Source organism: Cynara cardunculus, assembly GCF_001531365.2.
Source record: "Cynara cardunculus var. scolymus isolate 2C chromosome LG 12, CcrdV1, whole genome shotgun sequence".
In the NCBI taxonomy this organism is placed as follows: Eukaryota; Viridiplantae; Streptophyta; class Magnoliopsida; order Asterales; family Asteraceae; genus Cynara; species Cynara cardunculus.
The window spans coordinates 4,844,827-4,858,102 of record NC_037539.1 but is presented as its reverse complement, the minus strand read 5'-3'; the positions used below and the strand labels follow the sequence as shown (position 1 = coordinate 4,858,102).

The 13,276-nt window shown below is 35.6% G+C and overlaps 1 protein-coding gene across 1 annotated transcript; it reads left to right on the top strand.

Annotated features, from left to right (window-relative positions):
- Positions 1–4,295: 4,295 nt before the first annotated feature.
- LOC112523070 (protein CROWDED NUCLEI 2) lies at positions 4,296–13,276 on the top strand. Its single transcript, XM_025132507.1, has 9 exons — positions 4,296–4,346; positions 4,495–4,827; positions 6,327–6,536; positions 7,777–8,030; positions 8,123–8,393; positions 8,475–8,558; positions 8,859–10,909; positions 12,496–12,700; positions 12,788–13,276. The coding sequence occupies exons 2-9, from the start codon at positions 4,516–4,518 to the stop codon at positions 13,034–13,036; spliced, it is 3,636 nt and encodes a 1,211-aa protein (XP_024988275.1). The 5' UTR covers positions 4,296–4,346; positions 4,495–4,515; the 3' UTR covers positions 13,037–13,276.

Here is a 13,276-nt window from a genome sequence, read left to right as displayed (position 1 = left end):
TGATCCCAAGTCTATATATATATATATATATATATATATATATAGAGAGAGAGAGAGAGAGAGAGAGAGGAGCGATCAAATGAAAACCGCTCTCATTTGTGTAAACCATGTAAACCAATCTCATTCATCCATTTTCTTGATCAATGGTCAAGATTAGTTTAAGTTATATTAGGAAATTAAAAAAAGTTATTTTATAATCCCTATAAGGGCATAATGGTAATTTTGGTAGTGGTTTTATTTATGACAACCTATCATGTATATCGTAATATTAATGAAACAAAATCATTTGTAAAATAATATATTAATTTTATGTTCAAATATTATAAATAAAATTACATTCATCATTGAAATAGATCAACAATAAAAATAAAACATTATAATCAATTTAACATAATGAAACCTTTTGAATAATAAAAAAATTACTACTACATTTAATGAACGAAATGGTTTCACAGTTTCATCAATACACAAATCAACGTAATGCTATATTAGACATTTTTCATTTTCATGTTATTGGTAGATGGATCCGTTTCATTTTGATAATGAAATTGTTTCATTGTTCACTAATTACACAAAAAAAATTTAAAAACTATGAAATGGTTTCACTTTCTTCAATCACCCATTTCATCTGCCAACATGGTTTGATAAGTCATTTGTCATTTCACGCTATTGATAATGAAATTGTTTCACTTTTCACTAATTACACATGTTTTTCTTATCTTTTTTTGAAATGGTTTCACTTCATTCACGCACTCATATCATCATGCACCCATTTCATGACGTACTCATTTCATGTTGCACTCATTTCATCATGCACCTATTTTCTCATGCACCTATTTTCTCATGCACCCATTTCATAATCATTTTCACTTACTTCATGTACCAATTTCACCATGTATGAAACCGGTTTCATGAATTTTTTTTATTCTATTACTGATTTCATGGATTTATTAATATAATAACTTACGATTTTCATGAATCTTGACAATAATAAACCGAGACACAATATAAGAAAATCCAATTTTTGATATTATAATTTAATTAAATATTTAAATTTTACCATTCATAAAATTTCCTTAATTATGTTACCTTAATTAAGATTTATTAACAACTTTCATATTTAATAGAAAACAATGCAAATGACCAATATACCCTTATTGATTAAATTTAAATAGAAAAAAATGGAATTTTTTTTTTGGTCGAAATTAGTTTACACGATTTCTAAAAAATTGCACGGTTTTCATTTGAATGTGCCTCTCTCTCTCTCTCTCTCTCTCTCTCTATATATATATATATATATATACACACACAAACCAAACTGAAGTTGACAGGTCATCGGCATTACCTTACATTGTTTGGTTTGAACAAGAAATATAGAGCAAGATGTTGATGGTTTGTTTGCAGTAACAAATCAAACCAAACCAAACCAAAATAAAATGTACTTATAACCATCCAAATTAATATCATTATGAACATTTAACTGAAACATCCACAATATGTCCCCGCTCACTTTCTTTGACAACTTTGGTGCATTTTGGTACCAATCATACTTTCATTCTATCAATTCTTATCATTGAAAAAACATCCAAAAACTTATCACGAGTCACAACTTCAATTATCACTCAATCTCGTAAAAGGGTCATTTGCAATAAAATGAAAAACTTCAATAATCGCGGGTCAGATTTCTCCCACCATGGCCTCTACTAATGTAACCATATCCCCTTCCATGATAGCCGCCGCCTTGAAAACGGCTTATGCGGTAGGACCCACAGCCAGCCCTACCCCCTTGATATCTCGAGAATTCTCCAAATGTCTGCACCAACAAACACGTGAGCATAGCAATAAAATAAAGAAGACGCTATATCATTGATAGTACTATTGAACTTCTGAAAATCAACCCAATTTTCTTTAATATTATTGATTATTAGGGGAGTTGCGAAATGATGTTCTGAAAAGAATGGGATCCACCAAAGGGTCATTGGTTTAATATTATCCGGGCTAGCGGTAAATCCTACCCTCTCCAAAGGTCAAGGGTTCAAACCTCACGGAAGGTGAGGAGTGTACGTGAGTATTTGCAGCATATAAATATTATATACTTCATTGGATCAAATCAATTTTCAAGTTAGACCAGGAAGACATGAAGCATATTTAGAGATAGAAGCATCACCTTGACATCAAATTTTGGTAAAGCAGCATCATTGTCATCTTCTGATTCATCCTCATCACTGGCGTTACCATCTCTCTCCTTTGAACTGGATTTGTTGGTTTTTCTAAGGTACCTCATACTTCATCCTTGTTGAATGTCTTATTCATTGCAGTAAAATCAAAATTTTCGGTGAATTTGAGCCGTGAATTTGAACCCTGAATTTTGAGGACATCCATAACCGAGTTAAAGCATGCATCCAAATACATGAGTGCAATATACCATTTCTTATACCAAAACCCCCAATCCAATAAAAGGCTATAACAATATAATGAGAGCAACTCCTTAGGAAGCTCTTCATTGTAGCTTCAAGCACTGAAGCACAAACTCACATTACGATCCTCTGGGATCAACTTACGTCCATTAGTTCTCTACAGATTTAGGGGCCATTGTTAAAACTGAAGAGAGAGTCATCATAGTCCATCTGTCCATTTTAGTTTGTTCTTACCCTACACCTTCAATAATCATCACTCTTCTGGCCCACTTAACGAAGTTATGTTATGTACTTTGATTCAAAATGTCTGTGTAATTACCAGATTTTCCAGTTATCACAGAAATAGGCATAAATATGTCACTGATTAGTAACAAATTCATGGCATCACAGCGAGTCTTGGCTATAGCCAACCACCATGACGACACCACGTCCGCTATGTCATTCGTGTGGCAACAAGTTGGCTAATTTGTAGAATTGGGTCCACAATATACTAATCTAGTAGTAGCTTTATCATCCATGGAGTGTTGACCGTCTTCATGACCTCACCAACCATACTTGACACAAATTGTTTACTTACCCGGTAAGCACTTACCGATAAAATTCAACACAATTGTTTACTTACCGGGTAAGATTTTATCCAATAAAACGCATCATATGCAACAATTTATCCCGGTAAGCGTTAACCATGGTAAGAGTCTTCGTCCTCACTTACCGGGTAAGACTCTCGATTCTTGTCTTCGCTCTTACCGGGTAAGATTTTTAGTCCTTCCCATATTCATCCAGTAAAGTAAAGTGACATGGTAAGCGTTTGGTAAACGACACCTAAATCCTTGTTTCCAATGAGTTTTAGAGAATTCCAGAGATCACCTATAGTCCATAGCTCCATGCTTTCAAAATTACTTTATTATAACATCATCAATTTCTAATACAACGTTGTATTTTTATTTTTGATATTTTTATCATTTAAACATTGTAAATTTAATCAAATATGTTTATTAAAAATTATAATAAAAATTATTTGAGATTATAATGTCGTTTTTTTATTTTGTTTTTTGACATATTATAGAAGGCAAAAGACATCCAAATCGATAACTTTTTTTAGCATTAACATATCTGCAATAATATATCAAACACTATATGAATTTTTTTTACCATTATGTAAGTTTTTTGTTAAATTAAATATTATATTTTTTAAATAAAAAAACACTCTCTCTTGAAACTCTGCAAACAACTCAAAATAGCTAACACATACAAGCATCACAAATACAATTTAATATTATAATTTTTCGTAAATATATTCGATTAAATTTACAATGGTTAAATAATAAAAATATTAAAATTAAAAGTACAATGCTGTAATAGAAATTAGTGATATTATAATAAAGTAATATTGAAAATACAATACTATAATAAGAAATGTCATGTCAACACTATTGTATATGTGAACAGCCTACATGGACGATGAGGTGACAGAGAACATTAATATAATGTGTAAATTTAATTTAAAAGGTTATTCAATACTATAACGGATAAATTTTTGAAAATACGATGTCCTAGTAAAAAATATTTTAAAATTTTATTGTAATAAAAAATACTAAAAGTAAAATATTATAATAAAGAAATTTAAAAAAATAAGTTGCTATTTCGCCATAAAATTCAAAGAACAATTTTGTATTTGTCACTAAATTTTGGGCCCAAATCACTTCTATTTTTTCTTACTTTTGATTTCGTTTTGGTCCAACCCACCAAGGGCAAAACTGTCAAAACCACCGATGATCGATTGTAGAAACAAAAATCAGTTCATAAGCACACGGTTGAATCTTTTTCCTCCCTCACAGCCCTGCTTCCAGAGCGGCCTGCTTTCTGATTCACTTTGCTCTCTCAATCATCAAAAAGGCTTTAAATCGTTATTCTTTACATGATTCTTGTGTAATCTTTTCATACTTGCTTATTTCAATTACAAAATCACATTCTAAAATCTCAAATCCCTAAATTCTAGGGTTTTGGAACCCTTATTTCAGGGTTTCAAATATCTGAGAAATATCGGGTCTTTTTATCTTTAATTCTTTGTATCTAGGGTGGTGTGTTGTTTGTACAAATGTTTACAACGCAGCAGAGAGTAACACGTTCTCCATTACCGATAACACCAAGGACCGATGGGCGAAAGACTGACAACACTACCAGACACGTATCTGGGAAGGGCAAGGCAGTGGCGTTTATCGATGGTCCGTCCCCTCCGCCGCCGCCGCCACTGGGGTTGTTGAACGAGAATCGAGCGAGTGCGGTGGTGGAGAGTGGGGATTTGGACGATTGGAGGCGGTTTAAGGAAGCGGGGTTGTTGGATGAGGCTACTATGGAGAGGAAAGACCGTGAGGCATTGGTTGAGAAGACTGCTAGGCTTGAAAAAGAGGTATTTATGCAAATTTTGTTGTCTTTTTTGTGACTGAACTCTATTTACACGAAACCCTTGATAGAATGTTTTGTCATTGATTTTTTAATCTTATGTTAACCAAATATAATCATGAATTCCCAGTTTCGAAATTGCAAAATCCTCATCTTCAGGATTTCCATTTCCCCTCCAGAAGGCTACACATTGTTTTCTGACGTCAAACCCATCACTACGCAAGAAAACTAATTTTAGTTTTAGGTTTATTGAATTCGAAGTACTTCTTATGCCTCCATCAAAAGTCCAGTTCACAATTTTTACTCGAGGAGTTCTGGTTTTAATATATTTTGTTCAATACTCCAAAAAAGGGTCTTTAAATGATTTTAAGTTGTAAGATGGATTTTTTTAGGTATGGAGAGCATAAGATAATTTAGTTATCAAAGTATTGATGAAAAATTTCAGATTCAAGAACAATTGTGGAAGTTAGCATGCTATTAATTTAAGTTGAACATGCAACACTTTCCTGATGAAGAGTCTTGAATCCTATGTCGGATGTCAGTTTGTGTAGTAGCATATGTTCAACAATCTAAACGACAATATGAGACGCCTTATATTTAAAATCCATACACATTATCTGATTTTTGCACTCAGAGCTTCTATAAGTGTACTCCGTCTGAGAACTGATGTGTACGCTTATTGCATATTGAATTACATTTTTTAGGTGAAAGGTATATTGTGCTTGAGACCTAGAGTAAGGCTAAATAGAATATTTTGGTTTAATTTTTGTTTGTTGAATCATTCCTTAAACAAGTGCAGTAGTGAAAATGAATTTGGATGTCTATTGTTCATTTCTTTGTTGGATAATATTTATCCTTTCCATCCCACAAAAAACATTGCAACATTTCCCTTTTTATTGATGTAAGACAAGAATAATGATTCTTCCTTTTTATCTGGAAAAAATTCAGGTTAAAATAACAATCACCCCCATATTATATACTGACACAATCTGTTCTCTTAATATGCAATGAATTTTACGCCTTTGGGCTTTCGCTAATAGTTAACAACAGTTCAAGTGTGTGCAAGTGTAACGTCAAATATTGCAATCATTGTGGGATGGAATGGAGGTAATAGTTGATGTGAGTATAGAACTATGTTAAGATGATTGCTCCAGTGGTTCTGCAAGCAACTACATTTGACTTCTCATATCTAACCCAATGCCTTGCAAATGCAGACTTGATGTCAATTTTATTACAATGTACTACTACTATAATTGCATTTGTCATAGTATATTGTTTAATGTACTTGGCAACCGTTTCTTCCAACTTTTGGAATCCAAATCAATTATGATATAATTATTGTCGAGGTTCTTTCACATCTTGTTGAAAATTACAAATACTTAACTTTCCATATTACAGCAGAATCTGGTGGTTTCATTTTCCTTTTGTCGGAACTTTTACTTCTACCCGTGTGTTGCATATATTGAAATGTCGTGTATAATCGTATTTGTTGTTTTCTTTGTATAGCTATTTGATTACCAGTATAATATGGGGCTTTTACTGATTGAGAATAAGGAGTTGACTGCAAACAACGAGGAACTTAGAGAAGCATTGGCAGAGATACAAGAAGTTGTTAAACGCGAGGAGGCTGCTCATTTGATGGCTGTGTCTGAAGTTGAAAGGCGAGCAGATAACTTGAAAAAAGCTTTAGATTTTGAGAAGCGTTGCCGGGCTGATGTAAGAATAATTCTCTCTTTAACTAATAGAAGCATTTTGATGTGTTAATACTTATTTCTGTAGCTTTATATAATTATTTAAATTGTCATGTGTTCTGTATGAAGCATTATGTCATGACATCCATTTGTATACCTAACCTTTACCAGCAATAGTTGACCTTATTCATAATGACTTTCTGTGTGCGCATGTTGCTTTGGCTGAGTTTGCTTCTGTGCTGCATAGTAACAAAAAAAGAGCCTTGGAGGTAAAATTGAAGTGTACATTTAATTACAAGAAGGTGAAACCCAAAAGGAACCCTGAAAGAATGCATACATGAATGGCATCCTTCCATCCCATGTACATATCCAAGACCTACTCTTTTGTTAGATTTCACAAATTCAAAGCTCTCTTCAGCGCTTCATTCTGTGCCTTTCTTGACCATTTTTTACCTGACCTGTCATTTACTCTTGGTACGATTCTCCTCTAAACAGTTTATCAAAGGTGTACCTTGAACGTGACCAAACCAATTTAAACAGTTTATAGAACCTTCTCCTGAACCACAAGGGTGGTGTCTGATTGGTTTGAGCTTGGGCTCCAAAGGTCAAAAGTGCTAGGAGGTCCCAGGTTCAAATCCAAGGAGGAATAAAAATCCCCTTGTGGCCACGGAGGTTTAAATGCAGTGACTCTGGCTACCCGCAAAGCAAGTGGTCGGCCTGGGATTAGTCGGCTCGCATAGCGGGTTGGATATCCATGTTAATAAAAAAGCCCTTCTCCTGTACATTGCTTGACCTTTCCTTTATTTTATGATCACATATCGATCTCAGCATTCACATTTTTATTACACTCATCTTGTGTATGTGTTGTCTTTTGGTGGTTTATAAAAATAGTAGGTCTCACCCCGTAAACTCCAATCTTGTCTTGCTACTTAATTTTTATGGTGACTCTCCAATCATATAAGACTTTTGAAGCTTTTACCCATTTCATCCACCCCACTTCAATTTTTGGTTTATCATTTAGCACGATATTGTATTTATGTTGCCTTCAGTGTATGTGTTGTTCATGCATGATGGGCAAGAGCTATTCTCATGTGTATATCCGTATATGATCACATCTTTGTACTACCAATATGAAGTACATAGGTATTATGCATTAAGTTTTATGAGTTGAAAGAGATTTTTTTGGATGTCTGGAATTTACAGAAGATGATATTCTATTTTCATCCATTTTACTTTTTGAACATATGTGGTGCTTTCTTCTGCAGCTTGAGAAGGCGCTGCATGAATGTGATGAAGAGAATAAACAAATTAAACTTAGATCTCAGACTAATTTGGCTGATGCAAACACACTAGTAGCTGGTATTGCGGATAAATCTAGAGAGGTGGAAGAAAAGATGCATGAAGCTGATGCAAGGCTTGCTGAGGTAAACAGAAAGAGTTTGGAGTTAGACAGGAGAGTGCAAGAGCTAGAGACCCGTGAAAGTGTGTTCCGGATTGAACGCCAATCCTTTATTGCAGGGTATGATATTGTGCTAAGGTTATTATGACAATCTGAATGAATAGCATCATTTTCTAGATCTTTCTGATGTGATCACTTCACCTTATTTGTAGGCGAGAAGCATGGGAAGATACATCTTCCAAACATAAAGAGGATCTGCAGGAATGGGAAAGGAAATTGCAAGAGGGTGAACAGAGGCTATGTGAAGGTCGTAGAATTATTAATGCGAGGGAGGAAAAGGTCAATGGAATTGAGAGATCTCTTAAAGAGAAGGAGAAGGAACTTGAGGGGGTGCATAATAAGATTGAGTTGAGCATTTTGGCATCGAAGAAGACAGAGGATGATGCAAAGAGAAGATTACTGAGCTTAATTGTGAAGGAGGAAGTATGTTTCTGACCTTTCTTTCATGTTAAATGTTTTATCAGAACGTCAATGATTTTAATTTTTTTCCTCATTGGGTTGCAGCAAGCTGAGTCAATTAGAAAGAACCTTGAGATTAAAGAAAAGGAACTGCTTGATTTGACCGAGAAGCTGACTGCAAAAGAAAGAGTGAGTTCATACTTAATTGTCTGTGTGCATGTGCTTCTGACCACCATTGCATAGATGTATGAGAAGTTTTGGCATTGTCTGTTGCAAGTAGATACTGACATTGGTACACTGTACATGGCTACCCTGTGAGATGATCTTAAAACCTTGGTGCCTAACTATTAGGTTCACTCTTCTGTTTGATTTTCAACACTTCATATTAGAATATGCTAGATGTCAAGTAATCATGTTTTTTTTGGGAGAAGGGGATGGAACCCCCGGAAAACCTTTATTGAGTCAGTAATCATGTTTGTTTTGCTGCAGGTGGAGATTCAGAAGCTTATTGATGCTCATAAAGATGCTCTGGATTCTAAACAGCGGGATTTTGACTTGGAAATGGAAGAAAAGAGGAAATCTATCGAGGACGATATGAGAAGCAAGGTAGAAGCCATTGAGCAGAAAGAAGCTGAGATAAATCATAAGGAGGAAAAAGTGAAAAAGCAAGAGCAAGCTCTTGAAAAGAAGTCGGAGAGATTAAATGAGAAAGAGAGAGAGCTTGACATGATGCTGAGGGAACTGAGAGAGAAGGAAAAATCTAATAAAGCGGAGACCAAAAAAATGGAGATGGACAAGAAACAGGTACTTGCTGATAAAGAGAGTCTGGAAATTCTGAAAGTACATACTGAAAAAGTTAGGGATGAGATCACTCAAAAGGAGGTACAAATTCGTGAAGAGATTGAAAAACTCAGAATTACTGAAGATGAAAGAACAGCATTTGCTCGTTTGCAGTTAGAGCTGAAAGAAGAGTTAGAAAAATGCAGACATCAGAAAGAGTTGATTATGAAGGAGGTTGATGATTTGAGGAAGGATAGAATGAAGTTCGAGGGGGAGTGGGAGGCATTGGATGAAAAGAGATCTGCAATCACTAAAGAATTAAGGGAGTTTGGCGAACAGAAAGAGGCTTTGGAAAAACTACGGCAATCTGAAGAAGAGAAATTGGAAATGGAGAAACTTGCTACAAAAGATTACATTAGAAGGGAGTTGGAAGCTGTCAAATTGGAGAGAGAGACGTTTGCTGCTACAATGAAGCATGAGCAATCCCTTCTAACTGAGAGAGCTGAAAACGAGCACAGACAATTACTTCATGATTTTGAACAAAGAAAAAGAGATCTTGAGGTGGATCTTCAGAATAGGCGAATGGAAATGGAGAAAAATATGCAGGAGAGAGAGAAAGCATTTGAGGAGGAGCGAGAAAAAGAACTTACTAATATTAGTTACTTAAAGGAGGTTGTAAGAAAGGACATGGAAGAAGTGAAATCTGAAAGACGTAGAATAGATGGAGAGAAAAAGGAGATTGCTGAGAACAATCAGCGGTTAGAAGAAAACCAACTTGAGATGCACAAGGACATCGATGAGCTTGGTGTTCTTAGCAAGAAGATAAAGGATCAAAGGGAAGAATTTATCAATGAGAGAAATCGTTTTCTTGCATTTGTTGAGAGGCTTAAGAATTGTGGGGATTGTGGGGAGATCACCAGGAGTTACCAACTCTCTGATCTGCAGCTGGTTGAGATTGGTGATGATTCTCCTCTTCCAAAGACGCGATATGATATTAGTGGAAGGTCCGAGGGCATTCTTGCTGCTTCCAATGAAGCTACTGCTCCAAACAATTTAAGATCTCCTAGTAATGGGGGTCTTGTTTCTTGGCTCAAGAAAAGTGTGACGGTGTTTAAGTTGTCCCCTCACCGAACGACGGAGCATGAAAATGATGAAATCTTAGAACAACCTCTACCTGCGGAAGTGATCGTAGATAGAGAAGTCGAACACTCAAGCATGCCAGCTGATACTGGGGGCGGTGACAGGGATCAACAGGAACCCCTTGGGATTGGATACGATTCACGCTATGCTGAACTTCCTACACATGATGTGAAGAGGGAGGTAGATCATAGGCTGCCTTTAGCTTCTGATGATCAGAGCTACAGGGTAAGCCAGACACCTGAAGCTCCAGAAGCATCTCAGCAATCAGAGATGAGAAGTGGCAGGTCGAAACCTGTGAGAAAACCCAAAGTTGGAGCTGGGAAAAACCGCACTGTCCGGGCGGTGGCTGAAGAGGTCTCGTTCGAGGTGAACACTTCAAAAGAGGTTAATGAGGATAGTCCCAGAACTTCTAGCTATGCTGGAAAAAGAGGTGGTCCCACTGCCAGGAAACGGTCCCATGCCCAAACCTCTTTAGTCATTGGAAGTGAGATGGATGCTGCTGATAGTGAAGTTCAGTCTGAAAGTGTAACAACAGGTGGACGCAGGAAGAGGCGGCAAACAGTTGCTCCCGCAGCACAAACTCCTGGAGAAAGACGATATAATCTCAGACGACACAAGACGTAAGTTTTAAGCTTTTTATGTATGCTAGGTTTTCTGGCGAATAGCAAGTAGTCTTGTGATCCACATACATTTGATAACTGTGCGACGAGTGTCGGTTGTCCTTCCTTAACTAAAGAAATTACGAGTCAATGTGAGAAGTTCATGAAGGGGAAAAAATGTAAAGCATAATTTTTATGTTAATTTTAAATTTCAGTCTGTGGAGTAGCAATTAATGCTATATCTTTTTTTTTTTCAACGGGCTCAAATTGTAAAATACTCATTGATATGAAAATCGTAATCACATAAATCGTAGCAGCCATGCCACTTGAACGGAAGGGCATAACTTGAGTACTTGTGTTACTGTACCATTTCTTCTCTTTTCTCATCCTGCTTCCTTTGTAATTTTGCTTCTTCTTTATATTTGATCCTTCTGTTTCTGCAGTCCTTGATTAGAATGTCCACATGTCGAGATTGGTGTATATTTAGATTTATTGCTTTGCAGTAGAAGATGCCATTTTGTTTAATTTAAGAGCAAATCCATGAACCACCAAAATTACCACAAAATTCACAATTCTATAAAAGATAAACTGGTGATTCTATTGTTACCTGTGGTGGCTGCCATAGACTTGCACTTATGTGTTAGTATGTCCTTTGATTGATTGCCGTGCTGTTCCTTGAATATGTCCTCATATGCATATATATCATATATGCTCCCTCCGTCTACAAAGATTGCAACGTTCGACAAAACTAATTTATTTGGGTAGTGTTCATTAGTCATGGTCTCGAGTACCTTTCAGTGATCACAAAACTAGGGGAGCTCATGGCTGCAAATCATATTCACTGTAACTATGAAAATGAGTATCTAGTAATTGGTTTGAGAAGTTACAAAAAAACCGGATGTTGCAATTTTGATGTGATACCTCAAAATTGCAGTTTTATGGGACAGAGGGAGTACTATATATACGTTAGATGTGCGGTATTTTTATTTTATTTTTTGCGTATCTTTTGCTATATATTGGATTCTGTAGAACCTCAAGTATTATGCTCGACTTTGTGAGTGTGTGCATTTCCAAATTATCTTAATATGATTCGAACACTGAAGCGTAAATGCGCTAATACTTCCATATTAACAATATGCTCAAGTTGTATTTTTTTCCTCAACACTTGCAATTTTTTTGTTTATACCCTATATTGGTTTGTCTTTCAATTGTATAAAAGCTATTGATATATACAAGTTTGTGGAATATATGTCTTCTTTATAAAGTGTTCTAGATATGGATCTAAATATTCCCTTCTTCCCCCAGAAAGTGTCTATTTTTGGCTTTTGACTTTAATGTCTATTTTTCTAACTTCAAAACTGGTAGCAATTGCTTTGGTTGTGGAGAAATTTTTTTGGCACCGCATTAATCTATAACAAATGTATTTCCAAATAGAAACATTTTGGGTGGAGAGAATTGACTGATTTGAAAGCATCAAGTTTGAGTTTCCAAAATTGAAAGTGGAATCTAATTCCATACTATATACTAGTAGAGTATTCTATTTTGCATGTCAAATATGTGTTTTATGGTGACCGATAACTTACATTTTTTGCATCTAATATGATTAGTGGAGACGTTGCCCCTCAACCTCAAGCTTCTGGTGATAATAGAAAAAAGAAGGGAGTTTCTGCAACTAGTAGTAAAAATGAAGTAACACAAAAGCGTGAAACGGCTTCTGCTCTGGGTACAGAAGTTGCTAGCGAGGATGGCAGCACGGCTATGGTGCATGTCACAACTAGCAAAAGAGTTGACACTGAGATATTAGATACAGCTGTAAGTGTATATAATTATCGTTTTCCACCTTTTCAAATAATTTCACGTGGTCTGATATGCTTAATATTTGCATTTGTTATCTTTCAGTTTAAAACACCAGGGGATATCGTTGGTAGCAGTGGTGCTGTGAAATTTGTTGAAAACACAGAAATAATTGAGGAGGTTAATGTTACCCATGAGGGCAGCAATCTAGATGAGAGCCAGAACTTATATAATAATGAAGATGATGGTCAGGATGATGACGACGACGACGACGATGATGATAATGATGGATCAGATCAACATCCTGGTGAAGCGTCCATTGGCAAGAAAATATGGACTTTCTTGTCAACGTAATCAGCGTATCTTTTCTTTCCAAGTTTTGTGTAGTCCTTTTTCGTGCTATTGTTTTCAACAAGCCATGGCACTTTTCTAGGTTTTAAGAGTTACCCTCATTTTAGATGGGAAAAAATATTCATTTCATATCATGTAGGCTAGTATGTTGTGTAGCTTCTGCTCAAAACTTTTTTTTCTAGTCTCAAAACAGTGTCCATTTTGGTGCAATCAATGTTATATACATGATTGATTTTTTGCTGC

What these genes read in the sequence shown, in the direction of transcription:
- LOC112523070 (XM_025132507.1), top strand. Translation starts at nt 4,516, where the DNA reads ATGTTTACAACGCAGCAGAGAGTAACACGTTCTCCATTACCGATAACA. An exon ending in AGAAGCGTTGCCGGGCTGAT is followed by an intron (nt 6,537 to 7,776) that starts GTAAGAATAATT and finishes TTTCTTCTGCAG; the next exon opens with CTTGAGAAGGCGCTGCATGA. An exon ending in CGCCAATCCTTTATTGCAGG is followed by an intron (nt 8,031 to 8,122) that starts GTATGATATTGT and finishes CCTTATTTGTAG; the next exon opens with GCGAGAAGCATGGGAAGATA.